Source organism: Grammomys surdaster, unplaced genomic scaffold, assembly GCF_004785775.1.
Source record: "Grammomys surdaster isolate TR1022 unplaced genomic scaffold, NIH_TR_1.0 363, whole genome shotgun sequence".
Classification (NCBI taxonomy): Eukaryota; Metazoa; Chordata; class Mammalia; order Rodentia; family Muridae; genus Grammomys; species Grammomys surdaster.
The window spans coordinates 233,908-259,761 of record NW_021604782.1 but is presented as its reverse complement, the minus strand read 5'-3'; the positions used below and the strand labels follow the sequence as shown (position 1 = coordinate 259,761).

The following is a 25,854-nucleotide window of genomic DNA, read 5'->3' as shown; positions in this document are numbered from 1 at the left end:
GGGGGGAGAGAGGGAGAGAGGGAGAGAGGGAGAGAGGGAGAGAGGGAGAGAGGGAGAGGGAGAGAGGGAAAGAGGGAGAGGGAGAGAGGGAGAGAGGGGGTACATGTAAACACATACACATAAAGAAATAACTCATACAATGTTAGATCCAAAAGACAATATAGAATGGCATGCATGAAATTAAATGACCTAGATAGCTAGTTACCTACAGAGTCTACAGTTTGAAATGCCTTTGGTCAAAGAGCCAGTAGAACCATTAGTGGAGTAGATGGCAAGGGAAGAAAATGTTGGCTTAAACAACAATGCTGAGATGATTCAACACAGAGGAAATGTGGCCAAAGGATAAAGTGTCCCCAAGCAACCTTTCCATTCAAAGTGAATCCCTAATCCTGTGGAATGCCTCATTTTGCCACAAGAAAATGGAAATTTATCTCAGAGATTTCCTGTAGGATAGAAACAAGATAGAAGGCAGTGACTCCTGTGACTGCTTCCCTCTCATCAGAATTTATGAGAGGCAATCAAAGGCAATCATGTTGCCATGACAGATTATCAGAGCTTGAAATTCAGTGGAATCCAATGCCAAGTGAAACAGTGATGAGTCTGCTGGTCTGGTCTGCCTGGGAGAAGAGAATGAATGGCTTTAAATGTCTGCAAGAGGAGGATCTGTCCTCCTCTCTCCTGATGATGGCATCAGGACAAGAATTTGCATCCAACCTGTCAAGCCCTGCCTTAGCTCAACATCACAAGAACAGTTGTTGTTTTTTTTTATCTTAACCTATTAGAATTTTCACAGTGAACAGTAAGCCACCTCAACTTATTTATCAAAAATGAAAGGAAAAAAGGATTTCATAGGACACAAGGGCTTCATGTTCCTTGAGAGATCTAGAAATATCCCCTTCAACCATTTTATGGGTTTTTAACTAGAGCTCAGAGAGGCAGGAAGCTGTGTGCTCATAGCTTTCACAAAATTATTTATGAAGTTTAAATACTACAAGATGACATTCAAGTTAGCAAAAACATCAAAACACTAGAGCCCCCTCCATGACTCACTTTAGATTTCCATCACCTCCCAGACTCTCTTCATTTCTCTCCCTGGACAATTGCACAGCTGTGAGAGTGAGGAATGGGATGTCAGGTAGACAGCAAGGGCTTTCAGCTAGCTGGCAGTGGTTCACAAGCAGGGCAGCAGCATGGCAAGATGAGGTGAAAATTTTCTGAGTGCCCAAAAGCAACCCTGAACTACGAGTTTTCATTTCTCCCATTGGTTCTAAATTAGAAGACCTTCATCTGATGCCCAGTGTCACAAAAGTAGGATATTTCCTAAAGTGATAGGGCTAACGGCTGGCAGAGTCTAGACAGAAACTAAGATTCTAGCTTTAGGCTGGTGCAGAAACTGTAATAGAAGAGGAGACTATGATGCTTTCCATATGACCCATAGTCCAGCAGCACCTATTTTGCTGTTGGTGTGTGGGAGCCAGACAGGAGTACAGAATCTTGAACCCATCCCAAACTCACCACAATTTTTACAAACTTCCAAGGTCTCACTGATTGACATAGAACAGGAATAAAGGCAGAAATTATCACCAGTGTCTCCTCATTTCATTCTGGGCCTGTCACCATTTTTGGCCTACTCATTGTGTATGTTCTTAGGCAATACTCCAAACAACCACAGTTCTCATACTATCCCACACCCTCAGAATTCTAGAGCTCTGACCTACAACACTCATCTATAGAGTCATCTATATAGGATGCCCACTTATTTTATTATGTTAATACATGACTAATTTTGTAGTACATAATATATAGTCTTAAACAAATGCTCTGTAAGACATGTTTCTACAATAGAATAAACTGGGGGATCAGCCAACCTAGAACTACTTCTTTCCTAATGACTCAGGTCCCATAGTAGTCTATAAGCTCACTACCTCTGACCTTTGTATGGCCTTGAAACCATACAAGGTCACTGTAACAACCACTGTAACCTCACTGTACAATCCAAAACCATGAGAACTTATGCAGTGATTTCAGTGAAGCAAGGAGTCAGGAACTAGTTTTCAAAGAGCATATACGAACTTCAAGTTTTTTCCCCATTGTTACCATAGACATTCATAGACTATTGGCATGTTGCTATGTAGCCTTTTCAAGCATTCTGTTGCTGTGGCAATAAAATTTTGATTAAGGATACATCTTCAGACTAGAGTTTGATTTTATTACCCAGATTCCATTAAGGTGTCTCATCAACAACCCCTAGGAAATAATTCACACTCCCCAGGCCTTTTAGGAACCTTCTCTTGCTTGGTATCTGTGAAGCATTTTCATTTTAGTTGATGTTAAACATATCAAAATTAAGTTATTGTAACTTAAGTACGATATTCCTGGAAACATAGATGCATTCTTCATTATGTGACTCACTTCCTGGAAGAATGGGAAAACAATTTAGTGGCAACCAATGCCAGAGAGAGAACCATTTATTATGTGTTTGTATGTAGCCCATGCACTGTTAGTAATTTCTTGCCTGGTGATGACTCTTACCTGTGTCTATGAGTATCCTTCACTTTCAAATTGTTAATGAGACCTAACCATATTTTCCTCTGAGATTACAGGTTACTTCTCTGAGTTGGGTCTGCATAGCCTCACTCTGGTTTTTACAAGTAGAATGACTGAGGCTACACTAAATTGAGAGATGCCGTCTTGCAAAGCTGCTTAGAAAATTCAAATGGTGGAAAAGTATTTGTTAGTAAAGAGAAAATAAGGGGGGGAAATGAGATGGAGAGAAAAAAGAGGGAAGGATATGAGAGGGGGAGAGGGAGGATATGATCATTAATAAGGAGATTCTATGTAAGAAGAAAAGTAGATTGGGGAGAAAAAAGAGGGAAGTGCAAGAGAGAGGGAATATGGTCAAACTGTTAAATGAATGCATGAAAATATCGAAATGAATGAGAGTGGTGGCTCATGTCTGAACTCTACTAACAATGGGATGGAGGCAGGGAAAATGTGTGTTCAAAGTGTGCCTAGAAAATACAGTGAGACTTTGTTTGAAAGAGATGGATGGGAAGAAAGGGAAGGCAAGAAAAAAAGAAAGGAAAGAAAAGGAGACATAGAGGTTAGGAGGAAGGGAGGGTGAGAGAGAGAAAGTGGTGAAGGAAAGAAATTTCACAATGAAACCCATTATTCTTTATAATTAATATACTATAATAAAAAGAGAAAAAGGTTCTTCTCAAATATGTATCTTCTATATCTCTCTAAAGGAAATTTTGGATGGCTAAGATCAAAGAAGTCTCCTAGCTGGCTCCCTTTCAAACTTTGTCTTCCCTGTAACGGTTACTTGACCTGTGATTAAATATAGCTTTCCACTGGGCCATGTATACACCTAGGTTCAAAACAAAAGAAGATTCTCATGAAGGACACCCAAGACTTTTAATAACAACATAATGCCTTTGTTAACTTACTAATACAAGCCTAGTAAACCTAACTTAAATTATTCTGAACTACCTATGTAGTAAAAAGAAACAGAATTCTCTGAAGATAGATTATTAAATTGGACCACTAAGATCTATTACATAAACTTCAACTTCAGTTTATTGAATGTTATGCCATGGACTTAAAGAGATCATAAATACCTTTTCTTCAAGAAGACTGGATCTTTTCTAAGTATCTTCTTAGTAACTATTCCTAAATATAAAATTATAGTGGACTTCCGGTCTGGGCCTGAGCATAGAGCAGATCCCAGGCAGCAGCTCTATACCCAACCTTACAAAACCCAGAGGAAGAGGGCCTCCCAGGAGCTTTAACTTGGGCAGTATCTCAGGTAAGGAGACAGCAACACACACCCCAAACAGAGGGTAACTGGGACCCACTGGGACCCAGGAATTCACTCCTGGCCCGGAGCACAGGCTCCTTCTGGTCTGGGCCCAAGTGCTCACCAGATCCCCGGAGACAGCTCTGCATTCAATCTCACAGAACCCAGAGGAAGTGGGGCTCCCAGGATCTCTAACCAGAGCAGTATCCTAGGCAAGGAGGCAGCAACACCTGCCCCAAACAGGGAGTAACTGGGACCCACTGGGACCCACTGGGACCCACTGGGACCCACTGGGACCCACTGGGACCCACTGGGACCCACTGGGACCCACTGGGACCCACTGGGACCCAGGAATTCATTCCTGACTGAAAGCACTGGTTCCTTCCGGTCTCCACCGAAGCACTGAGCAGATCTTAGGCCTCAGCTCTAACCCCAGCAGCAAAACCCATCCCAAACAGTTCTGACACAACCTATATAATAGGAAAGACAGGCTCCAGTCAGAGACAGTGCAGATAGCACAATGGAGATCCAGATGGCGAAAGGCAAGCACAAGAACATAAGCATCAGCAACCCAAGGTACTTGCCATCATCAGAACCTTGTTCTCCCACGTTAGAAAGTCCTGAACTCCCCATATCACCAAGAAAGCAAGAACCAGATCTAAAATCACTTCTAATGATGACGATAGAGGACTTTAAGAAGGACATAAATAACACTCTCAAATAATTTGAGAACACAGATAAACAGGTAGAAGCCCTTAAAGAGGAAACACAAAAGTCTCATAAAGAATTACAAGAAAACACAAACAAGTGAAGGAATTGAACAAAACCTAAATATAAAATTATAGTGAATTTCGGAATAACAAAATGGTGAACATGACAGAAAAGATCAACATCTGATTCACAAGAACACTTGTCTCCAACACTTAACCAGGTCTGTACCCTAAATCAAAATACTTCAACTCTCCGAGTTTTGTTTCCATCATTATTTGTTTCACAGTCCTTATGAATAATTAAATGTATGTAGGATAGTGAATGCAGTACTTAACACAAGTTACTTTGATAATATAATAGAAATAAGCCCCCTGTATACATCTTCCTATTTGGTGAAGAGTTACATCCAGCTTTGATGTTGGACTTTGCATTAGGAATGAAGTTAGTAGACAAACCCATAGAAAAGAACTTGTGTAGTCTGAAAAGAACATCTTTTTCCCTGGTATCTACTCTCCAAGTTAACAAAATGCCAACAAGTATCAGCAGCTGGCAAGTTTGTTCCCTAAACAAAGCCAAATGTCAGGCTACAGTTTCCTGCCTAGTAATGGGCCAGTTTAACCACTTTCTCTTTTCTTCCCTTGGTTTTAAATATAGGAATGATCCAGAGAAACTAGACGCCTTCATCATGGACAAAGCCCTTCTGGATTATGAAGTGTCAATAGACGCTGACTGCAAGCTTCTGACCGTAGGAAAGCCATTTGCCATTGAAGGTATATATCACTCTTAATTTACTTTTGCCCAGATGCACTGTTTGCTAAGCTGGCAAGTCACAGGTGCCAGAGGCAAAGAGTGATTCATCTTCTCTTGTTTTCATTTTCAACTCATAAGCATTCAGCTACTAAGTTTGTTGACATCAGAGATTTATTTTTTACCAACTCAACAAAATTTTATTTGTGAAATCGTTAGGGAAAAAAATAATAGTTTCCTAAATGATGGTGTTCCAGCATCAAGGAGTGATGGTCATAAGGATTCCAATACTATTTAACATGAATTTGTATTTGTGTTTTGTTTGGTTTTGTTTTGTTTTCTGTGGTAAGGATCAAACCTTGGGCTTTGTAGTTACTAGGCAACTGCTATACGATTGATCTGTCCTAGCCTCTATTTAATGAGTGTTTTTGGAGTCAAAAACCATAATGAATCTAATTGACTAAAAAAAAAGGAAAGCTAAAAATATAAGACTCTATATGTCATATGAATACACCAGACAAAGTCAACCATGTGTGGCCTACTCTATGATGAATTTCATAGGTGTCTAGAGATAGCTTTCTCTTTTAAATTTTTGATGAGCCCTAATCAGATTCTCCTGTGAGTTTTGTCTTGAACCAATCCTATGGAAGTGGCAAAGTCCTGTTTCTAGAAATCTGTACTTGCCATGATAATGCAATTCTGTGAGAAGAGTCCCAATGTTGATGAAGTCAAGTCTATTCAGTTTATACACAAAAAGGCCAAGAACATATCTTATATCATATTTTCATAACCATATAATTAGATGACAATATTAATATTAAAATTCAAAACTAGTATTTTACAAAGAATGTTATCTTCCAATCTGGGAATAAATGAAAAAAAACACCAAATTCTGAGATTTGGTACCCTTTAGGGCCTTAAAAAAATGTTATTTGAGATCCAGGATTACTTTTCTTCCTGCTGGCAACAAGTTTTGTTTCTAACTAGATTAATCTATCAATCAAACTTTAGGACAGAAGATGCATTGATTTGTCAGTATTTTCTCTAACTCTGAACAACAGCTGATATGTGGACTACAAAAATTGAACCAACAAATTCCAAACCTCCCAAGTCCAGCTTCCTCTTCCTGGCAGCACATGCTGGTATTCAAGACAGTCATATACACTTGTCACAAAACACTTTGGTTTAAAACAACCTCATGAAGTGCCCAAGTTTTACTTTCAGAAACCTGTGCATGTTGTGTGTTGTGTATGCTCATATGTTAGTTAGGATAGAAGACTGTTCTGGTTTCAATCTCATGACTGTAGTTGCTCTCTGTCTGTCTTAAATATACCAGGGGATTTTTTTCTTCAGTCCTCATGTTTCTTAATGAATGGGAATTAAGCATCTGCTATCATTTCTTTGAGACTTTCATAGGAGCTATACGTTTCCTCTATAGGCAAGATGACAGTGACGAAACTCAGCATGTCAGGGTAAGAGATAGGAGGTAGTAGCCTTGTTCTGTTAAGACTAGTATACAACTACATTATATAACATTATATTATTTTATTATATTATTATATTATATTGAATCATACCATATTTTATTACATTATATTATATATAGAGAGAATATTATATATATTTGTGTGGGGATGTATGGGGCATTAAAAAGCTCAGTAGGCTGTTTTAATGTAACAATGGAAAATTCCATTTTATGTAGCATCTGGGATACAGAGAGATGGTACATTTTATTTATGTCCTCGATGTGTGGGGTAAATAAGGTTCCTTCTCTCATTAGTAGTTGCTAACAACAAATCATTTATGGAGGAAATAAGAATGAGAGACTCTAACTCCCACCTTTGTCTCCGGGGAGCAACTCCGTTTTGTCAAAAAGTGGTAAGATGACTTGTTTGCCTCTGCTGGACCTCAGTGCCAGATGCCACACAATTAACTCCCCACTGGTTTCCTGTTTACACTTCCCATCTGTGTTCCTGGGACTAAGTGTCTTATAGTTCCTATCATTCTAGACACTTCTTTGTTCTCAAAGAGGATAAACACAAAATGACACATTCAAATGCAAAGAAGTCAAAGACTTGAGTAGAGAGAGCATTATTATCACTGTTGGTCCCCCCTCTGAATGAATGGAATGTTTAATGGTTAGCACTGACTATCCACTTGACAGGACCTAGAATCCCCTAGAAAATAAGCTTCTGAGCAGACTTGTGAGGGAGCACCTAGATTGGGATCATTGAGAAGGAAGAACCCACGCTGAATGTGAGCAGCACCTTTCCATGATCTGTAGTCCTAGATTGCTTTAAGTCCCTGCCCTCGTGACTTCCCACTATGATGGACTGTGCCCTTAAACTGTGAGCCAAAATAAACCCTTCATTCCCTAAATTGCTTTCTTGTCTGGCATTCTGTCATACAAAATGCAAATGAGAAAATTTAATAAATAATGACCCCTCCCCAGAAAAAAAAAAAACAAGTTCACACTCTAAACACAAAATTTTGACAGTCAGCTCTCCATCACAGTGAGTGACCACATGAGGTGATTTGGGGCCCACAGTTCCAAGAGTTCAGTCCAGGGTTGCTTGGCTGGTGTTCCTGGGCCTGTGCTGAGCCAGAACATACTACAAAGAGAACATGAAAGAACAAGCCCACTCACTTCATGGTGACCATCAAGCAGAAATCAAGAGAGGGAAGGGCAGGTACAAAATAGACCCTTAAAAGAACAAAAACAATTGCCTACATCTTCAAAGGAGGAACACAGCTCAAGCAGTCATTAAGGCAGAGCCATGCTCCAAACAACTCCCAAGAGCCCTAAAGCTGCTCTAAGGCCAAACCCTCAAAACAAGAACTCTCCAGGAACAGTTTAGATTCAAACTATAGCACAAGACTTTCAAACACTACAAAGAGGCACTATTTATAAGTTATACACAGATCAGGGAAAGGCCATTAAAGAAAGTCAATGAGATTCAAGTATAGTTCAGTGACAACTGCCTGTTTTCCATGCATAAAACCTCAAGATTAATCCCAAGCATTGCAAAAAAGAAAGACCTAATGATTTTTAATACTGACTTCTTGTTCTTGCTTTTTCTGTTTGTTCGTTTTTAGATTTTGGGGGGGGTTTTGTTTTTTGGGTTTTTTTTTTGAAGAGTCATTTGGTTGGTTGTTTTTTAGTTGGTTGGTTGTTTTTTGATGTTGTTGTTGTTTGGGAAAGTTGTTTTTAGTTTTCAGGGTGTTTTTTGTTTTCGTTTGGTTTTTGGCTTTTGGTTTTGGGAGGTTTTGGGGGTGGGTTTTTTGGAGGTTTTTTGGTTTGTTTGGTTTGGTTTGGTTTTGGATTTTGGTTTTGTGTTGTTGTTGTTGTTGTTGTTGTTGTTGTTGTTGTTTTGAGATTTGAGTCTCATACAGGGTAGGCTGGTTTCAGGTCACATATATAGGTAGTAGATTGTCTTGAATTCTTGCTCATCCTCCTTTATGCCCTCAGTGTTGGGAGTGCAGGTAGCACCATGCCTGGCTTTTAAAAGCTGATTTGATTTTTCAATATTAATCTCAATAATTTCCATACATTCCCTTCATTTTTCATGAAAATCTTTGACAAAATGTAGTTTTTGAATTTATAAAAACATGAGACTGATTATTAGACTAGTCTACATACATATAAAAAAGTCATCAAAGCAATTTTTTTGGCATATTACCCATTTGGCACATAAGATTTCAGGTGCCTAATGCTAATATGTACTAGCTGTATAATAAATGATATATTTCTCATTATGCAACTTATCAGTCAAATTTGAATAAGTTCCTGGTTCACTTACTAATGCACTAACTCAAATGCTCATACTTTCCCATGTATAAATAATTTCAGGAACTTAGGAAGAAAAAGAGTCTACTGATTCCATCATGCTGAATATACACTGGATAAACATAATACTGAGTGCATACTGAGTAATCTGAGCTCTGCTCTCTTCTAGACTCTCAAATCTAGAGGTTGCATCACCCAAAATTCATATGAAAACTAATCCTTACTGAAATGGTAGTAGGGAACTGACCCCATAGTGATTAGATCCATCCTGAGGAGTCTAAGGAGAGAGCATCAGTACCCCTACCATGAACCCGTGGAAGCTCTTGTTTTCCTCTCATTACATGAAGGCACAGCTAGAAGCCATCTATAAACCAGAAAGAAAATCTTCACAAGACACTGAATCTGCCCATGGCTGTAATAAGTGTCTTTTCTTGCAATTGTAAGCTACCCTGCCTTGAAATTTGTTAAACTATACCAAACAAGCCGAGATAATTATTAAATATTCCACCCAACCTCAGCTTTCCTCTCTTGTTTAGCTTTTAAAGTAAAAGTAGGGCTTATGAGAGAGAGAGGGTGCCTCTACTTCCTTGTGTTTAAAGTCCTTTCAGTAATTGTTTTTTTATTCACTTTACATCCCAATCACAGCCCCCCTCCCTCCTCTCCTCCAAATCCCACCCTCATATGTCCCTCTCCCATTGTACCCACCCATCTCCTCAGAGACAGGGAAGCCCACCCATGAATAACAATCTGCCCTGGCACATCAAGTCACAGTAGGACTAAGCACATCGTCTCCCACTGAGGCAAGACATGGCAGCTCAGGTAGGCAACAGAGTTAGAGACAGCTCCTGTTCCAACACACTCAGAATTATTAAGAAAAGGGAAGCTATCATGAAGTTGGGAGAGATATGAGTTGGGTAAGCCCAAGAGTCTTGGAAAGGGGAAATAGGGGGATATTACCAAGATATATTGTATACATATATAAAATATTCAAAGAATAAATGACAATATGATTTTTAAAAATATAAGTTCAAGGGATATACAGAAAGTGTTTCGTCAAATTAAATGCCATGCATTAGAGGCACAAAGACATATTATGTTCTTGAGAATAGAAAGGAATGTGTTAAGATAAATGAACACATGCCCCAAATTTATGCATTCGAGTTAACAGACAATAAAGGTCAAGCAGAGAAAAAGAGTAATGTAACTGCACAATAATGATCTGTGACCTTTCAACAAAAGGCCTTTGACTGTTTCTGAGCTGTTCTTTTACTGGCTTTCCAATAATTACTTAATGTAGTGCTTAGAGCACTAACTCTGGAGTCTAGCCCTTGGATTAAAATAGAATTGCTGTTACTCACTGGGAAACATCTTAATCTGTTCTTCCAGCTCCTCATCTGCATAATGTAAATAGGAAATGAACACCTAAGCATAAAGTTGCCATCAAAGTAAAGTAAAATAGTGCATATGAGGCATGTGGAAACACACTACACAAGATTGACTTGAGACGTTAATAATAATTCATTAAGCTGAAACCCATACACGACAAAAATCTTCCCAAGATATACTTCATGAATCTTAGCTCCTCCAAGACACTTCTCTTCCCAACTTGATGTCCAGGACAGACACAAAAGAGAATGCCTCTTTGTTCCTGGGGCAAAAAAAAAAAAAAAACCACTAGTTTTTAGTTCTTCTTTTCAAAATATCTATTTTCCAGCCACATTTTGAGAAGGCTCTTTTTAGCTACGAACTTTCTAGCTATACATTTGCTAGTCAAAGTATATTTCTACTACCCTTAGCTGAGTAAAGCTGGCTTACCCATGAAGAAAAGATGAGGATTCTATTTGGGAAATTGTCCTCTTGGGCTATTAAGCTGTATCCAATTTCCAGGGTCCCCAGTGCTTTCATCTTTAGGGTTGAAGGATTCAATCTTGTTTCATTCATCAACCACAAAACAGTCCGGCCTGTCAGTACCGCAAAGTCGCAGTTCTAATGATAATATAGGCCGCTCTGACTAAGTGGAGTCAGCAATTTAAAAATAAGCTCTTTGACAACGAACACGATCAACTTTGAAAAGCAACTAATAAAACAAAAGAATAAAAGTGAAACCTTCAAGATTTACGATTTTATGTTTCTGAATAAAATGAACTTTTATGTCTGGAGTAAATTCCTCTCTCAGACACATAATGTTTTTCTATTCTTTCCTTGTCTTAATTAGTTAATAATTATTATTAATGCTAGAAATCATCGAAACATCAATTTCCAATATATGTATTAAAATAAAAAGTTAAAAGGATGTCAATTTATTTTTAGCTTTCATTGCAAATTAATCTAGGCATGATGGAGTAGACTGATTTAATATTCATTATATCCTGGGCAGCCATTTTTTATAAATGTCTTTGTAGCTTCAACATAGCCTTCCCTTGGCGACTCTTTCTGCTGTTGTTACAGTGCCAAAATTATATTCTTAGAATATGTAAGCTTAATCATAGGTTGTAGTTTCACATTTTTCAAACTTTCTTTTGCAGTTTGGTCTCCTCTACTTAAAACAAAACAAAAATGGTCCTATCAAAAACCCATCTAAGATATTTCTGTTGTTTCGACCAGTAGCAATTTCTCTTTAAACTCCCAGCAAGTGCCCTCTGCTCTCCTCATTGTGTTTTCGCTGCTAGGTGTTACCTGTCTTGAGTGTCTGCCACATCTTCCTTTCTTCTAAGAGAAGTCATATAACTTTCCACCATGCCGCACAGCCGCTGAGTATCGTCTTAGCCGCCCACGGATAGGCTTTGCATTGAACCTAATACAGACACCCCACAACACTGCACATTCGTGGGATTTATGCACAGATAAACATGTGCAAAGTCAATGTTTTCCAAATAAATGCAAACTATTCTGCCATGTATTATACTGATGTGGGTTGAAATTACTAGCTTCAAGGGAATCTCTATGAGAAATATTGTAGTTTTGGTGAGGGCCCTTCCTAGTTACCTTTCTGGCATACAGTAAGGCTACTCCTAATACTCTCTGCAGAACTTATTTCTAAGTTTGTAAACAAAAATCTACCCATGAACAATGGTTTTGGCTAATGAAAACTTACTGTTGAAGACTGGGGTTTTTTTTCACTTATTTGTGTATATGTGTCTTTGTGTATATTGGTTGTATATAAAGGAATCCACATAGAGACTAGAGGAGGGCATTGGATGCCCTTGCGCTGAAATTATAAGCTATTGTGAACCTGCCGATATGGATGCTGAGAAACAAACTTGGGTCCTCTTGAAGAGTATTAAGTGCTCTTAACTGCTGAACCACTACAACTCCACAATTAGTTTATTTTCTAAGAAACTAATTGCTGATTTTGGGAAGATGGCATCCACATGGTTACAAATCTTAGGCCTACTATTCCCTTGACTTATATTGGATATAGCGGAGTGAACACTGGTTTTTAGAATCAAGCAGACCTACTTTCAAATATTACTTTTGCTGGCTACTGACTGTGATCTTAGTAGTTTAATCACTCAAGATTCAAGTCTTTTTAGGTAATTTATACTCTGTCATGTATCCATATGTGGGAAATATATGAGGCACACAGAGGAACTTGGGATAACTCAAGCTTTATTATCATTAGAATCCCAGAGTGATTTTACTGAACTGTGATGTCACAAAATAGTCAAAATGTATTTTTCATGCATAAATTACATTGTGGGATAAAATGTGCTAGTATTAAGGATCAGTGTTTGAAAGCAATATAGAAAGTAATTGATAAATGTTAGAAGTTGTTGTTGAAAGCTATTGCTTCAGTGAGGAAAAATGCATTAATATTCAGCAAAGTTAACCCATGCTAATTATCCTTATGTATCAACCTATTTCCAACCCATAGTTCCAAATCCTCCCCACCAATGTTCCTAATGCCCATTTTCTTCTACCTCCCATTGCCTGTCTCGTGTGTAATGAAATTAGCTTCATGCAGTTAACTGTTTAATGTGTCTCCCCACTAACATGCCTGGACTACTTTACACAGTACTTGTTTACTCAATAAGATATTTGATGAATGAACAGATAGCTGGATGAATGGATGAGAATCAACAGATTAGTGTATGTTATTATACGTGGGCCTTTTTTTACACCCATCCTGGTAATTAATGCTGAGAACATGATTTGAAAACTGAATTATTAGAAAATAAAAACTTCCTTAGAAAATTTACACATGAGCTCCTGCTGCTCTTAAGAGAACTTGTGTTTAGTTCCCACCCACACCAGGTGGTTGATAACCACTGGTAACTACAAATCCAGACGATCTGATGCCCTTTTCTGGCTTCCTTGGGTACCAGGCATACACATGGTGCACTTACATACATGCAGGCATTCATAATACACACACACACACACACACACACACACACACACACACAGAAAGTAAACGAAAATAAATCTATTTTTTAAGAAAGCATAGTTGCTACCACACCAAGTGTTACTTAATGAAAACATCAGAAACCAATTCAAATTCTATTATCAACAGACTCGCATTTCAAATCAAAACTACCAGTCACCAAGCGGGCCCTTATGATAGCTGCTGGAAGAGAAAGTCCAAATTACGCTTTTGACATTGTCATCTTTTTCTCGATGCTGTCTTCTTAAGAAACAAACAAAACAATCACAAAAACAAACATACAACTCTTAACAACCCAACACGTTTGATGCTGTATATTGCCACTCCACATCATGAGCTTCGGATTTTGAAAAGGGCTTTGTGTATTTGCACTAAGAAAAAGAATAAAAACTAATATCTTTGGAATTGAGCTGTACAGTGAAGCAATTAGAGCAGGTATTTGTCTCATTAAGTATCTTTGAATCTTTGACAGCCTTTTAGTCTCATTTTTTTTTTCATTCGCCTCCCTCAATCATCTTGAGGGCAAATAGAAAAATCTTTCCTTTTCTCTTTTTTTTTTTTTTTGACTGTGAGATCTGATAACTAAGAACAAGATGTAGTTAATTAGCCTCTTTCACACAGCTCCTCAAAGGGATTAGCACTATGTTAACAGTCAGGAAAACCATGGAGCTGGACAGTGTAAGAACACACAGTCTAAACTCATTAATAAAACTCTGACTATTCCATTCATGTTTGCTCTCTTTCTCTACCCCTTCTCCTACTTCTTCATGCTTTACATAACTGCCATCTTGAATCTCAAAATTATCATATCTTTGATCTTTTTCTAAATGTAGTTTCATCATCACATATGTACTCTTAAAGCATGCATTCTTTTACTATGAGTGTGTTTACATGTACAAAATGAGTTCATCCTGGAAGAATGGCATTTTCTCCCAATAGCATATTCCTAAGAGTTACGCATATTTCACTCTATTTATTTCTCACACATACGTCTCAGTTATGTAATAGCCCAATCACATAACTATTTCACAGTTTATTTATTCAAGGTTTTGTCAAACATTATTTGAGTTCTTTCTGAGTTTTGTGGTTATGAAAAGTCTTATTAATCATATTTCCTGATGTATTTGTGGAGAAAATGTTTGGAAATGTTCTTGGGTTTTAATATGTGTTCAGTTATGCAAAATGCCACCAAATTGTTTTCCAAAGTAATTACATCAATATGCATTATTTCCCACATCCTCTCCAATATTTGACATTACCACTTTTTTGACAATTAAAGTTAGTTATTATAAGTCCTTATAGCTCTTTTACTTCTCATGATGTATAATATGTCCATGTGGTATTATGGTTTGAATATATAATGTTTCCTATCAGTTCTTGTGTTTGGTTGCCAGTTATGGGCTCAGGAGAAGTAATTGGCTCCTAAGGGCTCTGACCTAATCAATGGGTAATCACTTGGTGAATTCATAATATGACTATTTTTGAGAGGTGTATCTATAGAGACTATTTATGTTAGCTCTAGATATTCATATAGGCCCTCGTCTCCTGGCTGTCAAAAATAAACTTTTATTCTCCATGTATATTGGATTGAAAACTCCAAAACCATGGGCCAAAATAAATAACTTCTCCATCAATCAATCCTCTCCAGAAATGCCTTCACAAACATGCCTAGTGGTATACTTTCCTAATCTTCTAGGCACTGTTCAATCCAATCAAGTTGACAATTAACCATCACATCACAGTTTTACTGGGAAAGATGGCTAAGGAATCCCAGACCTGGTAAAGACCTCAAAGACTGCTTCTAAAAAAAACATAAGGAAGAGAAGGGCAGACTCATTGCACCTTCTCAGAGATGCAGCTGAATCGAGGGCATTCTGGAGCCTTTTGAGGGAAATGTAATTCAGATTCACCATGCCCTTGTTACTAGATCCAGAGGCAATATCATACAAGAACAGTGGCCACCTCTCAGAACAGTATGAAGAACTCATATGTGGTTGCATTTTCTTCTAGGATATGGCATTGGTCTCCCTCCCAACTCTCCACTGACCTCTAATATATCTGAGCTTATCAGTCAGTACAAGTCTCACGGGTTTATGGATGTGCTTCATGACAAGTGGTACAAGGTGGTTCCCTGCGGAAAGAGAAGCTTTGCTGTCACTGAGGTAAGGAGAGACTGCTGATAATGCTGGTGCTTTGTATAGCTTCCCCTTGAAAACGACAAGAGCTACCTTCAGTTGTTCCTTCTGATCAACAATGTACCAAGATACTTCATGACATATAGATCACTTAGATTTGCTTGAAAAGTTTTCATTTCTACAGCACTGTTCAGTGATACAAGTTTTAGATTTAAATGTGATTTTATTCTGATGGATTAAAAAAAATCTAAATTTCCACTTCTGTTCCACAAACTATCCTGAGAAATCTGTTAAGTATGGAAGAAATGTTTCCAAATTGTAGCAAGAATATCTAGGACTAACATGAATAGTGTTTGCTTTAATCTTGAATTGATGGTTCTGGTGTGTAGTTCACTATATGCCTTAAAGTCTAATTCAAATCATTGCTATGAGTATTGAGTCATAAGCCCTTTGTTGGTTTAAAATCTATCCATAACTTAACTACTAATTGCCAAATTATAGGATAATAACTTTTCAGAACTGGAAACAATCAGCACTGCTTTAATTGTTCACCCAGAGTTACTATGTGCCTGGCCTAAGGTACACAAATAGTCAAAATTTTCTTCCTGTTGAAATGTTATGTCACTGCAGTATAATTAAAAGGAAGTTTGCAAAATACAACACAATTTGGATGATTAAAATAAGAGACTGAAAACTATAACCAGTGCCATGGCCCAAATACTCTAAAGGGAAGAGCCAAATAAACAAGTACAAGGCCATCCTGACATTAAAAAGGAAGAAGAAAACACACCTAAAGCCAATAATTGCTCAAATAGCCTCTATTTGGCAAGAATTCCCAACAGAATGCAGCTCTGTCTGCTCGTTTGAAGTCTCCTCTTGAATATCCTGCAGGCATCTCAAATTTCACTTGTCAGAAGTCTAAGCCCTAATGCTCCCTCTTCGCTATGCTTTTCCTCCTGGGATTTGCATCATGGCACTGGTACTTCTCTGCACCTACTAATACATTCAGACTGCCATAGGTGCTTATGCTTCTCATGTCCACCTTTTCCATTCACCAACAAGCCATAGCTTCTATAAAATAGGTCTCAGATGTACCTATCTCTTGTCAACTCCAATGTCATCGCTCTGTCCAAGCTGTCATTACCTGGCTCACTACAGACATCTGCTAAGAGGGTTGTTTTGCACCTGCCTTCCTTTAGTTGCCTTCCGCATGGCAATTCATTCTTCTGTTTGACAGCCATGTTCACGGGGACAAAATCTGTAATGGCGACATGTCCTTGCTCACTTCTCAGTCCTCTCTTGTGGCATCACAGCTGTGCCATGTTTATCTTAAAACGAAGATAAACCCATGGCGTCCCTGCCTTGGATTCCCTAAACTTGCTATTGTCTCTTCCCCCTCAAATGTTCTTCTCCACTGACATTTGCTCAGCAAATGCCTTCATATTACAAAATCCCAGGTAAAGAACTGCAGATGTAGTTCATAGGTACAACAGTACCTGCAGAGTATGTCCAAGACCTGTAATCTGATTCCAATGCTACAAAAAATAAACAGGAGTCAACAAGGAAACAAGCTCACAGCTAGTATCTCACTTTTCAAATCCCAACAGAGACTGACCAATATAAATCAACCTCCATTTGTAATCTCATATCATTTAATAGCACTCAGTAATAACATAAATATCACTGCCTTAAACATAATTTTGGGAGGGAATATTTTCGAGACAAGGTTTTTCTGTATAGCCCTGGCTGTCCTGGAACTCACTTTCTAGACCAGGCTGGCCTCGAACTCAGAAATCCACCTGCTTCTGCCTCCCAAGTGCTGGGATTAAAGGCATGTGCCATCACTGCCCAGCTCTTAAACATAATTTTAATCAGAGTATTTTTTAATGTATCTCTTCATTAAACTATAAGAGCTCTAGGGACAAAAAAAAAAACCCTGATATTTTCAGTGCCTCCAAATAAAGTAGACCCTCAAGAAGTCAAGTAGATAAATCAGAAAAAACTGAACAACACACCTGAAAAGAAATACGGGTCAATCAAAATTCACAGAGACTGTGGCAGCATGCATGGGGCCTGCACAGGTTCAAGCCAGATGGAGTCCCAGTGCTGAGAGGGGAGTGTGGACACAAGCTCCCATCCCTAACCAAGAAGCTATCTCCAATTGACAACAGCTTGCAAAGAAAACTATTATTTCCTTCCAATTGAGTCTCACTGGGTACATAAACCATACATAAACCATGACCAGAAGTAGATGGGCAACATTGAGTGAACTCAATGATATTTTTGTAGACTTTGCCTCATATTGCTTTGTTTGGGCATTTTTATCTTATTATTCTTTTGCTTATATATAATGGTTTACAGTTTTGTGCTTTTAAGGTGTATGAGTGTGTGTTTCCTCTACATTGTTGTTGTTGGTGGTGGTGGTGGTGGCGGCGGTGGTAGGTTTTTTTACCTATTTGTTTTCTAAAGTGAGAGAAATGCATGGAGTTGGATGGGTGGGGAAGATCTGGAAAGAGTTAGGGAAGGAGAAACCATGATCAGAAAGTACTGTATAAAAAAATATTTTCAAGAAACTAGAGTCTAAGCATGGACAAAGATCAGAGACTAAAAAAGCAGGGCTGATATTCACAGTGCACTGCGTTGAACCATGTCCCACAAATTCATTAGGTTCTACTCAGAACCTAAGACTTTGAGCATATTTGCAAAAAAAAAAATCTTTGAAAGAGTAATTAAGACGAGGCCACACTGGGCTCTAATTTAACAATTGGTGTCATTATAAGGAGATCAAGAGCACAGGCTCACAGGAAAAGAGGTCTACCTGCTGGAAGGTGCAGAGGTTGGCCAATGGAGACCCAAGCCAACAGCTAAGGGACAAACATGAGAAAATGTCTCTCGGAGGCAATTCCACTGGCACCTGCATTTCAAGTTTTTGTGTTTGTTTGTTTGTTTGTTTGGTTGGTTGTTTTGTGTTCACTTGGGAGGTGATTCCTAAACTATAAGAGGATACATTCCTGCTGCTTTAAGTCATCCGACTTGTGTTCATCTTTACAGCATTCCTGAAGCACTAATACAGGCGGTGGTAAATGAGAAAAGACAAAGAAGAGATCAGTGGTAAATACGATGTTAGGTAAATGACCAATAAAGAGGACAAAGCGATTTAAAAAGAATAACTCCAACTAGAGGCTAAGCTAAAACAGTCAAGCCTTCAATCATTAAGTTCACATAGGGTCTTCCTTGGAACTATCATGAAAATTATTGAAGAATGCTGAAGCCAGACATGAGGGTACATAGCTGTAACCACAAAGGTGGGGATAATGAGGCAGGAGGATTACAAGCTTAAGACCAGTTTGGGACACACAGTAAGGCTTTGCTTTGGGGAGGGAGATAGAAGAGGTGGCAGCCCTAAGAAGCTTTATAATCAGAACAGGGAAATCTGACTTTAAATTTTTTGTAAATAATTCTTCTTTTCAAAATACCAGAGTTAGCAGTGTTTTCTACATGAAAATCTATCTCTCCTCTGGATAATTGATGGCATTTTAACACTATTGGTGAGTATTAATGTAGCTTTTCCTGAAGGAAATAAGCCTGGGCTTATACCAGTCAGCTAATGCAGCCAAGAAAGAAAACAAGTCAAGTTGCTTAAGTTGAGCTAAATAACAGTCACTTGAAGTCTCTGGTGTAGGTCACTGACTTAAATTAAAATCTCCAAATGATTCAAATTTGACAGTAAGGCATTACGTAAGGAAGCCCTCAGCCATGTTCTCCAGCCAGCATTCCCAAATAAATGTTACATCCTGGTCACATGCTCACATTCAAGCTACTGTCGTTTCAGACAGTCATCAGACAAACCAAGCCTCGTAGCCATACACGCGGCTCTGCAGACTTACAGCTTAGCCCCACTTGAACACAGTTTCAAAGACTAAGTCAAATACATACTCATAAAACCATCTGCTAAATATCTTCTGCTGTGAACACACCTCACACAAAGCATGATGTCTCTGAACTATGCATTTCTGGGTTTGGATACTGAATCTATCAAGCAGAGCTGGTTAACTTCCAAATCTGAGTTTCTCCATCTGAGAAAGGGTTTGACAAAATGGATCATTTTTTTTTCCTGAGAGTAAAAAATCATTTGTGGAAGCGTCTAGCAAGAAACCTGGTAGAGTAAATGGTAAATAACAGAAATCCTGTTCTTCTTCCTCTAATCAGAGGGAACATCCTATTATTCATAGAAAGACATTTGGAGAGACCTGTAATTTCTTCAGGGTTTGTTGATGAAAGTTGTATGTGCCTGTCTAAACCAATCATTGATGAGATAATGTGAACAACATAATGTATTAGACCAATCAGAACTATGTGACCAGTAAGGATACAACTTACCTTACGGCATATAGGCACAAAAGAGGGTGAAGACCTGAACAAGGGATTGCCTTGAGACAGTGGAGACAGTTGAATGAACATAGAGCTGATAACCAACAGCCTCCTCTACACATACCCTAGAGACTCTGGATCATCAGCATCATCAAGATTTTTCTTCTGTAAGAGCCCTACCATAGTGACCTCAGCTTCTGTCAACATCCTCCTGCAGTATGAATGTCTAGTATTCTGTATAGCATAAGTAGTTGAGAGCATCATCTTTAGAGGCATCCTAGATTTGAATTCTAGCTCTACCAGATGTGAAATACAGGGCATGGTCTTTGACCACTCTGACCCTCCTCTTCTTCTGTAAACTAACTGAAAGTAATACATGCTTTGTAGATTATGGTAAAAAATTGAGTCAATTAAAGCCTCTAAAATATTGAGCAAGTGCTGGAGAGAGCTCAGTGGTTAAGAGCACTTGCTGTTCTTCCAGAGGACTTGGGTTCAGTTCCCAGCACCCACACAATGTGTTACAACCATCCAACTTCAGTTCCAGGGAATCTGATGCTCTCTTCTTACTTCCAAAGGCACCAAATATGTATGTGGTGCACAGACACATATGAAGGCAAACACCCATATGGATAAAATAAATAAATCTGAAAATAAAATACTAAGAATATATCCAGACATAATAATAAAAATTATGAGTTTTTTAACCATAAGTTTTCCAAGTCTATATAGATTTATCAACATTTTTAAACAAAGTCAAAGTAATAGTATATACACACATAGACTTCAAAAACTAAACAGAAATAATAAGTTATTTATAAGTACGTGAAAAATACACCAATACTTCTTTGACAAAAATACTTTGGGTTTTTTTCCGTAATTGTTTCTTTACTTTAGGGTGTCTGTGTGTGTGTGTGTGTGTGTGTGTGTGTGTGTGTGTGTGTGTGTGTTTGCACACATGCACACTCTCATCATATATGGCAGGGTGTATGTACAGAAGTCACAAAACAACTTGCTAGAGTCTGTTCTCTGGTTCTACCATATGGGTTCCAGTAATTTAACACATTACCTATAGTGAGAGCAGCACTTTTTACCTACTGAGCCATCTCATCAAGATTTTTAATAAGCCAGATTGGGGAAAGGGTCTTCAGAATCTTTGGTGTAATCAGCTGGAAGTGTTGGAGTAGAAACATCCTCAGATCCAGTTATGTTTGTTAAGACAATATGAGCTCACTTCCCAGGTTGACTGAATTTGGAAGGGAGAAGGAAATCGAAGTGAAAAGAATGGGGGTAAGATATTTCCTTAACTGGGACTTCAGACATAGAAATAAAAGATAATCCTAGTAACATCTGTATTTAGAGGAAGAAGGCAACATTAGTGTCTAAGAATATTATGAATATACATAGCACTATCATTCCTTCTAAAGCAGTAATTCTCATCTTGTGGGTCACAATCCATCTGGGTGTTGACTGACCCTTTCACAGAAGTCACCTAAGGCCATAGGAAAACACAGATATTTACATTACAACTCATAACAGTAGCAAAATTAGATATGAAGTAGGAACAAAAATAATTTTATGGTTGGAGGTCACCACAACATACCGCAATAAAGGTCACAGCATTAAGAAGGTTGAGAACCACTGTTTTAATGGATGATGGTCACCCACACCCAGTTCTCAGCCTCTTGTGTTTGCAATTTTTTTCCCAGAAAAATATCAGTAGAAGAAAATTGGCTGTCCGCACTTCTCGTACCTACTCTTTGTACTGAATGCCCTGCACTACAGCAGTGGGTTTATGCAGAGAAACAGGATCGTAGTAAAGTCACTTCGTCCACAGCAGCTCAGCTTGGTTCACATCACTCTCAGGTGGTTCTAGTGAGTCATAATGGGAGAACAGTTTAATGAAGACAGCCCCCCTCCCTTCTACCTTTCCCCTTAGCATCCCAGGACAGGGGCACAGGACACAACATCACAGAGTAGATATGCCCATGACTGCACTTTTCTAAAAGTGCTTTTGACCTTGAAGGATAAAAGTTTATTTCTGACCTCACACTCTATTGTTCCAAATACAGTCTCAGTCAATGTCTCTTCCCTCAAAATAATTAGACATATTTTTTCGATCTGTAAGATGTCTGCATTTGGACAATGATTTATGCGGTCACCTGGTATGAAATCATGAAAGATTTTGGTCCTCCACTTCCTGCAGTTAGATATTCACATTTGGCCTCGAGTGGGAACCTTGATCTATTCACCTCCCTTCTCTTCACAAACCCAAAGCTGTTGAGCTATAATTTCTCTGAAAGATAAATTCATTTTGGAAAAACAATTCAAGGTTTTATCCCCTCCCCAGAGTCACCCAGGATGTTACAAGTCTGGCTCTCCAGGTCAGACTCTGACAACTTTCAGAGAACAATTTTAAATTGACCTCTGATGTATCCCGACAGTCCTCACAGCCTAACCGTGTTCTGCCACAGTGGACTCATTGCTGATCAGTTCTACTGGTGAAAACATATGGCAGGGTGTAAACTCGATTCATCTTCCTTTGACTCAGCAGAAAACAATACAATTTTTTAAGTCCCTGAGTGAATTTAAGAACTCCAGGGAAACAGTCTTATGAAACGTCTTTTTACAAACCAGGGAAGGAAGGCAGAAGATTACAGTTTAACAAGCTCCCCAAATTCACCAAGGCATTATTAAGATGGATGATGAGACCCCTCTTTGCAAATCTCCTCTAAATAATGTTTTGAATAATTGCACCTTTTAACTATAAGAGGCTAAAAGGAAGAGGAAATAGTGGTCTTGGCAGAGAGCAGAAAGCATCCTCAGAGACAGAGCAGAGTTTTAAGAAAATTGTTTGAGACCACATTGTTTAAAGAAGTCAGCACAATTACAAGATTAGATACAGGAAGGCCACCATTACCACTGCTGGCTGTAGGAAGAAAATGGAGAGAGCCATTCTCAGAACCTAGCAAATAAGAGGATGGGGCTTTCTAAGAAATTGGCTATTTACTTGGAAGCATTTGATATAAATTTGGTGGAGACCTTGCCAAAATGCCCAAGTCCCTAGGGTCAATTCCCCAGTACCACAAAGAAGAAAGAAGAGACGGTCATTTAGTTAGGGGCTCACCCATCCGCCTAGCCTCACCATCAGAGAGTTGGGGAACAAGCACCCTTTCTCTGTCTCCATGTACTGCCTCCCAATTCTCAGATCTTCTACCTCTGTCTTAGGGCAAGGAATCCCTATGTGGTCCCTGGAAGTCAATGCCCAGGACACAAATTGGGATGAAAAGGGGTGTAAATAAATCTGAGAGAAGGTCATCTAGCACACCCCTTTGTGGCAGAAACGAAAGGGGCAAGGCCAGTGAAGCATACCTGGCCTGGCCATCTGAGTATCAACAACACAGACCTTCAGACAGGTCCAGCTTGCAGACTGAGATCCAACCATCCTTAGTCAGCAAGGAGAGAGAAGTACAAACCAAGTTCACCGACGATCATGCTGGTTCTTATCAGTGTGAGGAGGCAGCACTAAATGCTTGGGAAAAATACTTGACCTATCCCAAGCTTCAGGTTGATGTTGATCTTGTTGCTTCAAGGGCATCAGACTGTATACAAAGTTTGCTACTGAGGACTAAAGGAAACAGAAGTTAGCAAACAAGAGGCTCAACATTGTAGAGAACGAAGTTCTATCCTGGGATTGGGGAAAATACGTATATTTTAAACTTTTACAGAAGTAAGTTACTAAACTTCTCAGTGTTTCTATTTTAACTTCATCCATGTTTTTCTCTTATTTTTTTAAATTGTTTTCATACAATGTATTTTGATCATGTCTTCCTGACCCCCACCTCCCTACCCTTCCTACTTCCTGTTATCAAGCAAAACAATCAACTGGAATCTCTGCCTGCCTGTCCCTGAGCTTCCTCCATCTCTCAGGTCACATCTTCCTGGCTTTTCAGCATCCTTCCCTGTCCTCAACCTTCCCAAGCCTCAGATGCTGTCCTCTATGGGATGGGTCTTCAAGGTGGAGATGAAGGAACAGTCTGTTACGTTTGTTAAGAGACAATTTTAAAACCTGAAGTTTGTCTGAAGCTTGTTATTTAAGAGCCCTCTATGGGTATGAACAAAAGTAAAAATAGCCATGGTGTTGAAATAGCCACATCCAAGAAAAGGTGCATTAAGATGTCACAAACACAAATTACTTCACGTCTCCGAGTTGCTTCCCTCTGAAAATACAGGTGTTATTGTGTTTCCAGCTTAGAAGTAAGAGATGGTGCACATGAACATCATAACATGTGGAAGAGGCTGAATATGGACAGTACTTACTTATAGACTTGTCTGGATTCTGCCATGAGCCAAGTATGTGACATTTGCAACTTCTCTGAATTGATTTCCTCATCTTAAATAAAAGATCTATATAGTGTGTCAAAAAAAAAAAAGCAAAGCAGTAGTTTCCTATAAGAATTGTTAGAGGAATCCTGGCCTAACCAGCTAAAGACAGACGAAGTAGGAACACAGAGAAGATACTAAGGCTAACCTCCAGTCTTTCTGTCCATGAGCCAGACTAACTTCCCCAAAACCACAAATTGTGCATTTGTTTATGCTAATAACTGCTAAAATATTAATATTTGTTCACCGCGAAAAACAAAACAAAGGTCTAGTTTCCCCACAGCAGATTCATTGATCTTTTGTCTGTTTTTGGAAAGAGAAAGAAGGGTTAGTCGGTGTTATGGTTTGAATGCACAGTGTGCCCTGTGAGAACTTGTATTTGTTCACTGGCTCTCTGGCTGGTGGTACTGTTTTGGAAAGTTTAAAATCCTGAAGAGGTGGAGCTTTCCTGGAAGAAATGCGACTAGGAACAGGCCTTGAGAATTTGAGCTCTGGCCTCATTCTCTGACTGCCTCTTTCCTGACTGGGCTGCCTCTGCCCACTGCCACCAGGCCTTCTCCTCCATAATGGACTGCATCCCTCCAACTGTGAGGCAAAATAAACCCTTTCTGCATTAAGTTGACAGGCACTTGCTCACAGCAACAAGAAAAGGAACCAACGCAGCCAACTATACAGTGAAAGTCAAAAGACATCCCACAAGTCACATCTCAAAGCATCAAGCATCCCTGTCAGCTAATCTTTAACATAGTAACAACTTAAAAGCAACGGTTGAGACACTGAGAGAGGTGGATTTTAGGGCGGTGGTTTTTGTTCTTGACAGGAAGGTCACATTTCAGCACCCTTCTGACTCTCTCATCTCTCCCCCTTCCCATTTCAATTTAAAATATCTGTCTGCTAGTCAACCTGTTGAAAGTTATAGTGAAGCAGAGAGCTAATGACTGCAGATTACTTTAAATTGAAAACCTGAACATGTAGAGAGCCACCTTGCCAGCTAAGTACGTCCTTTGTAATAGCCTAAGTAATTAGGTTTAATATTTAAGCCAAGCATAAGGTCAGGTGGAACCTAGCCAGGTAGCACTTTCTGGGATCCTAAAGAAGCACAGAGCTGGGCGTGCGTCCTTTCATAATGTGAAGTTGAAACGGGGCGGGAAGAAAGCAGTCTGAGGAAAGCTTCACCTTCACCTGGTCAGCCTCTGAAACAAACCCAGACATTCACTCATGCATCCACTAGTCTGTCTGTTCATCATCACACATGTTGAATCTCTGTGTGCCAGGCTCTGTAGGTACAGCCAGTATGGAAATAGAAATGAGTACAGAGATCAGAGAGAGAGAGAAAGAGAGGGGGTGGGGAAGGATGAACAGATTCCATATTCTGCATGGCCACAGGAGCTGAGGAAGACATGTAGGAACATTGACAAAAATAAGGTCACAAGTCACAGAAGATCAGGAAAGAATAAAGCTGCCTTCTCAAAGAAGGTGATACCTCCAGGGATTAAAAAACTACCCAGGCAAAGTAGAAGTGAGACATTGGATGAACAAA

The 25,854-nt window shown here is 39.0% G+C and overlaps 1 protein-coding gene across 2 annotated transcripts in view; it reads left to right on the top strand.

Annotated features, from left to right (window-relative positions):
- Window positions 1-25,854, top strand: part of Grin3a (glutamate ionotropic receptor NMDA type subunit 3A) — a 192,443-nt gene that overhangs the window by 133,600 nt on the left and 32,989 nt on the right. For both annotated transcript variants that reach the window (XM_028780015.1, XM_028780014.1), the window contains exons 5-6: window positions 5,165-5,280; window positions 15,439-15,590. In XM_028780015.1, coding sequence (XP_028635848.1) covers window positions 5,165-5,280; window positions 15,439-15,590 — 268 coding nt within the window. The remainder of the gene's footprint in view (window positions 1-5,164; window positions 5,281-15,438; window positions 15,591-25,854) is intronic.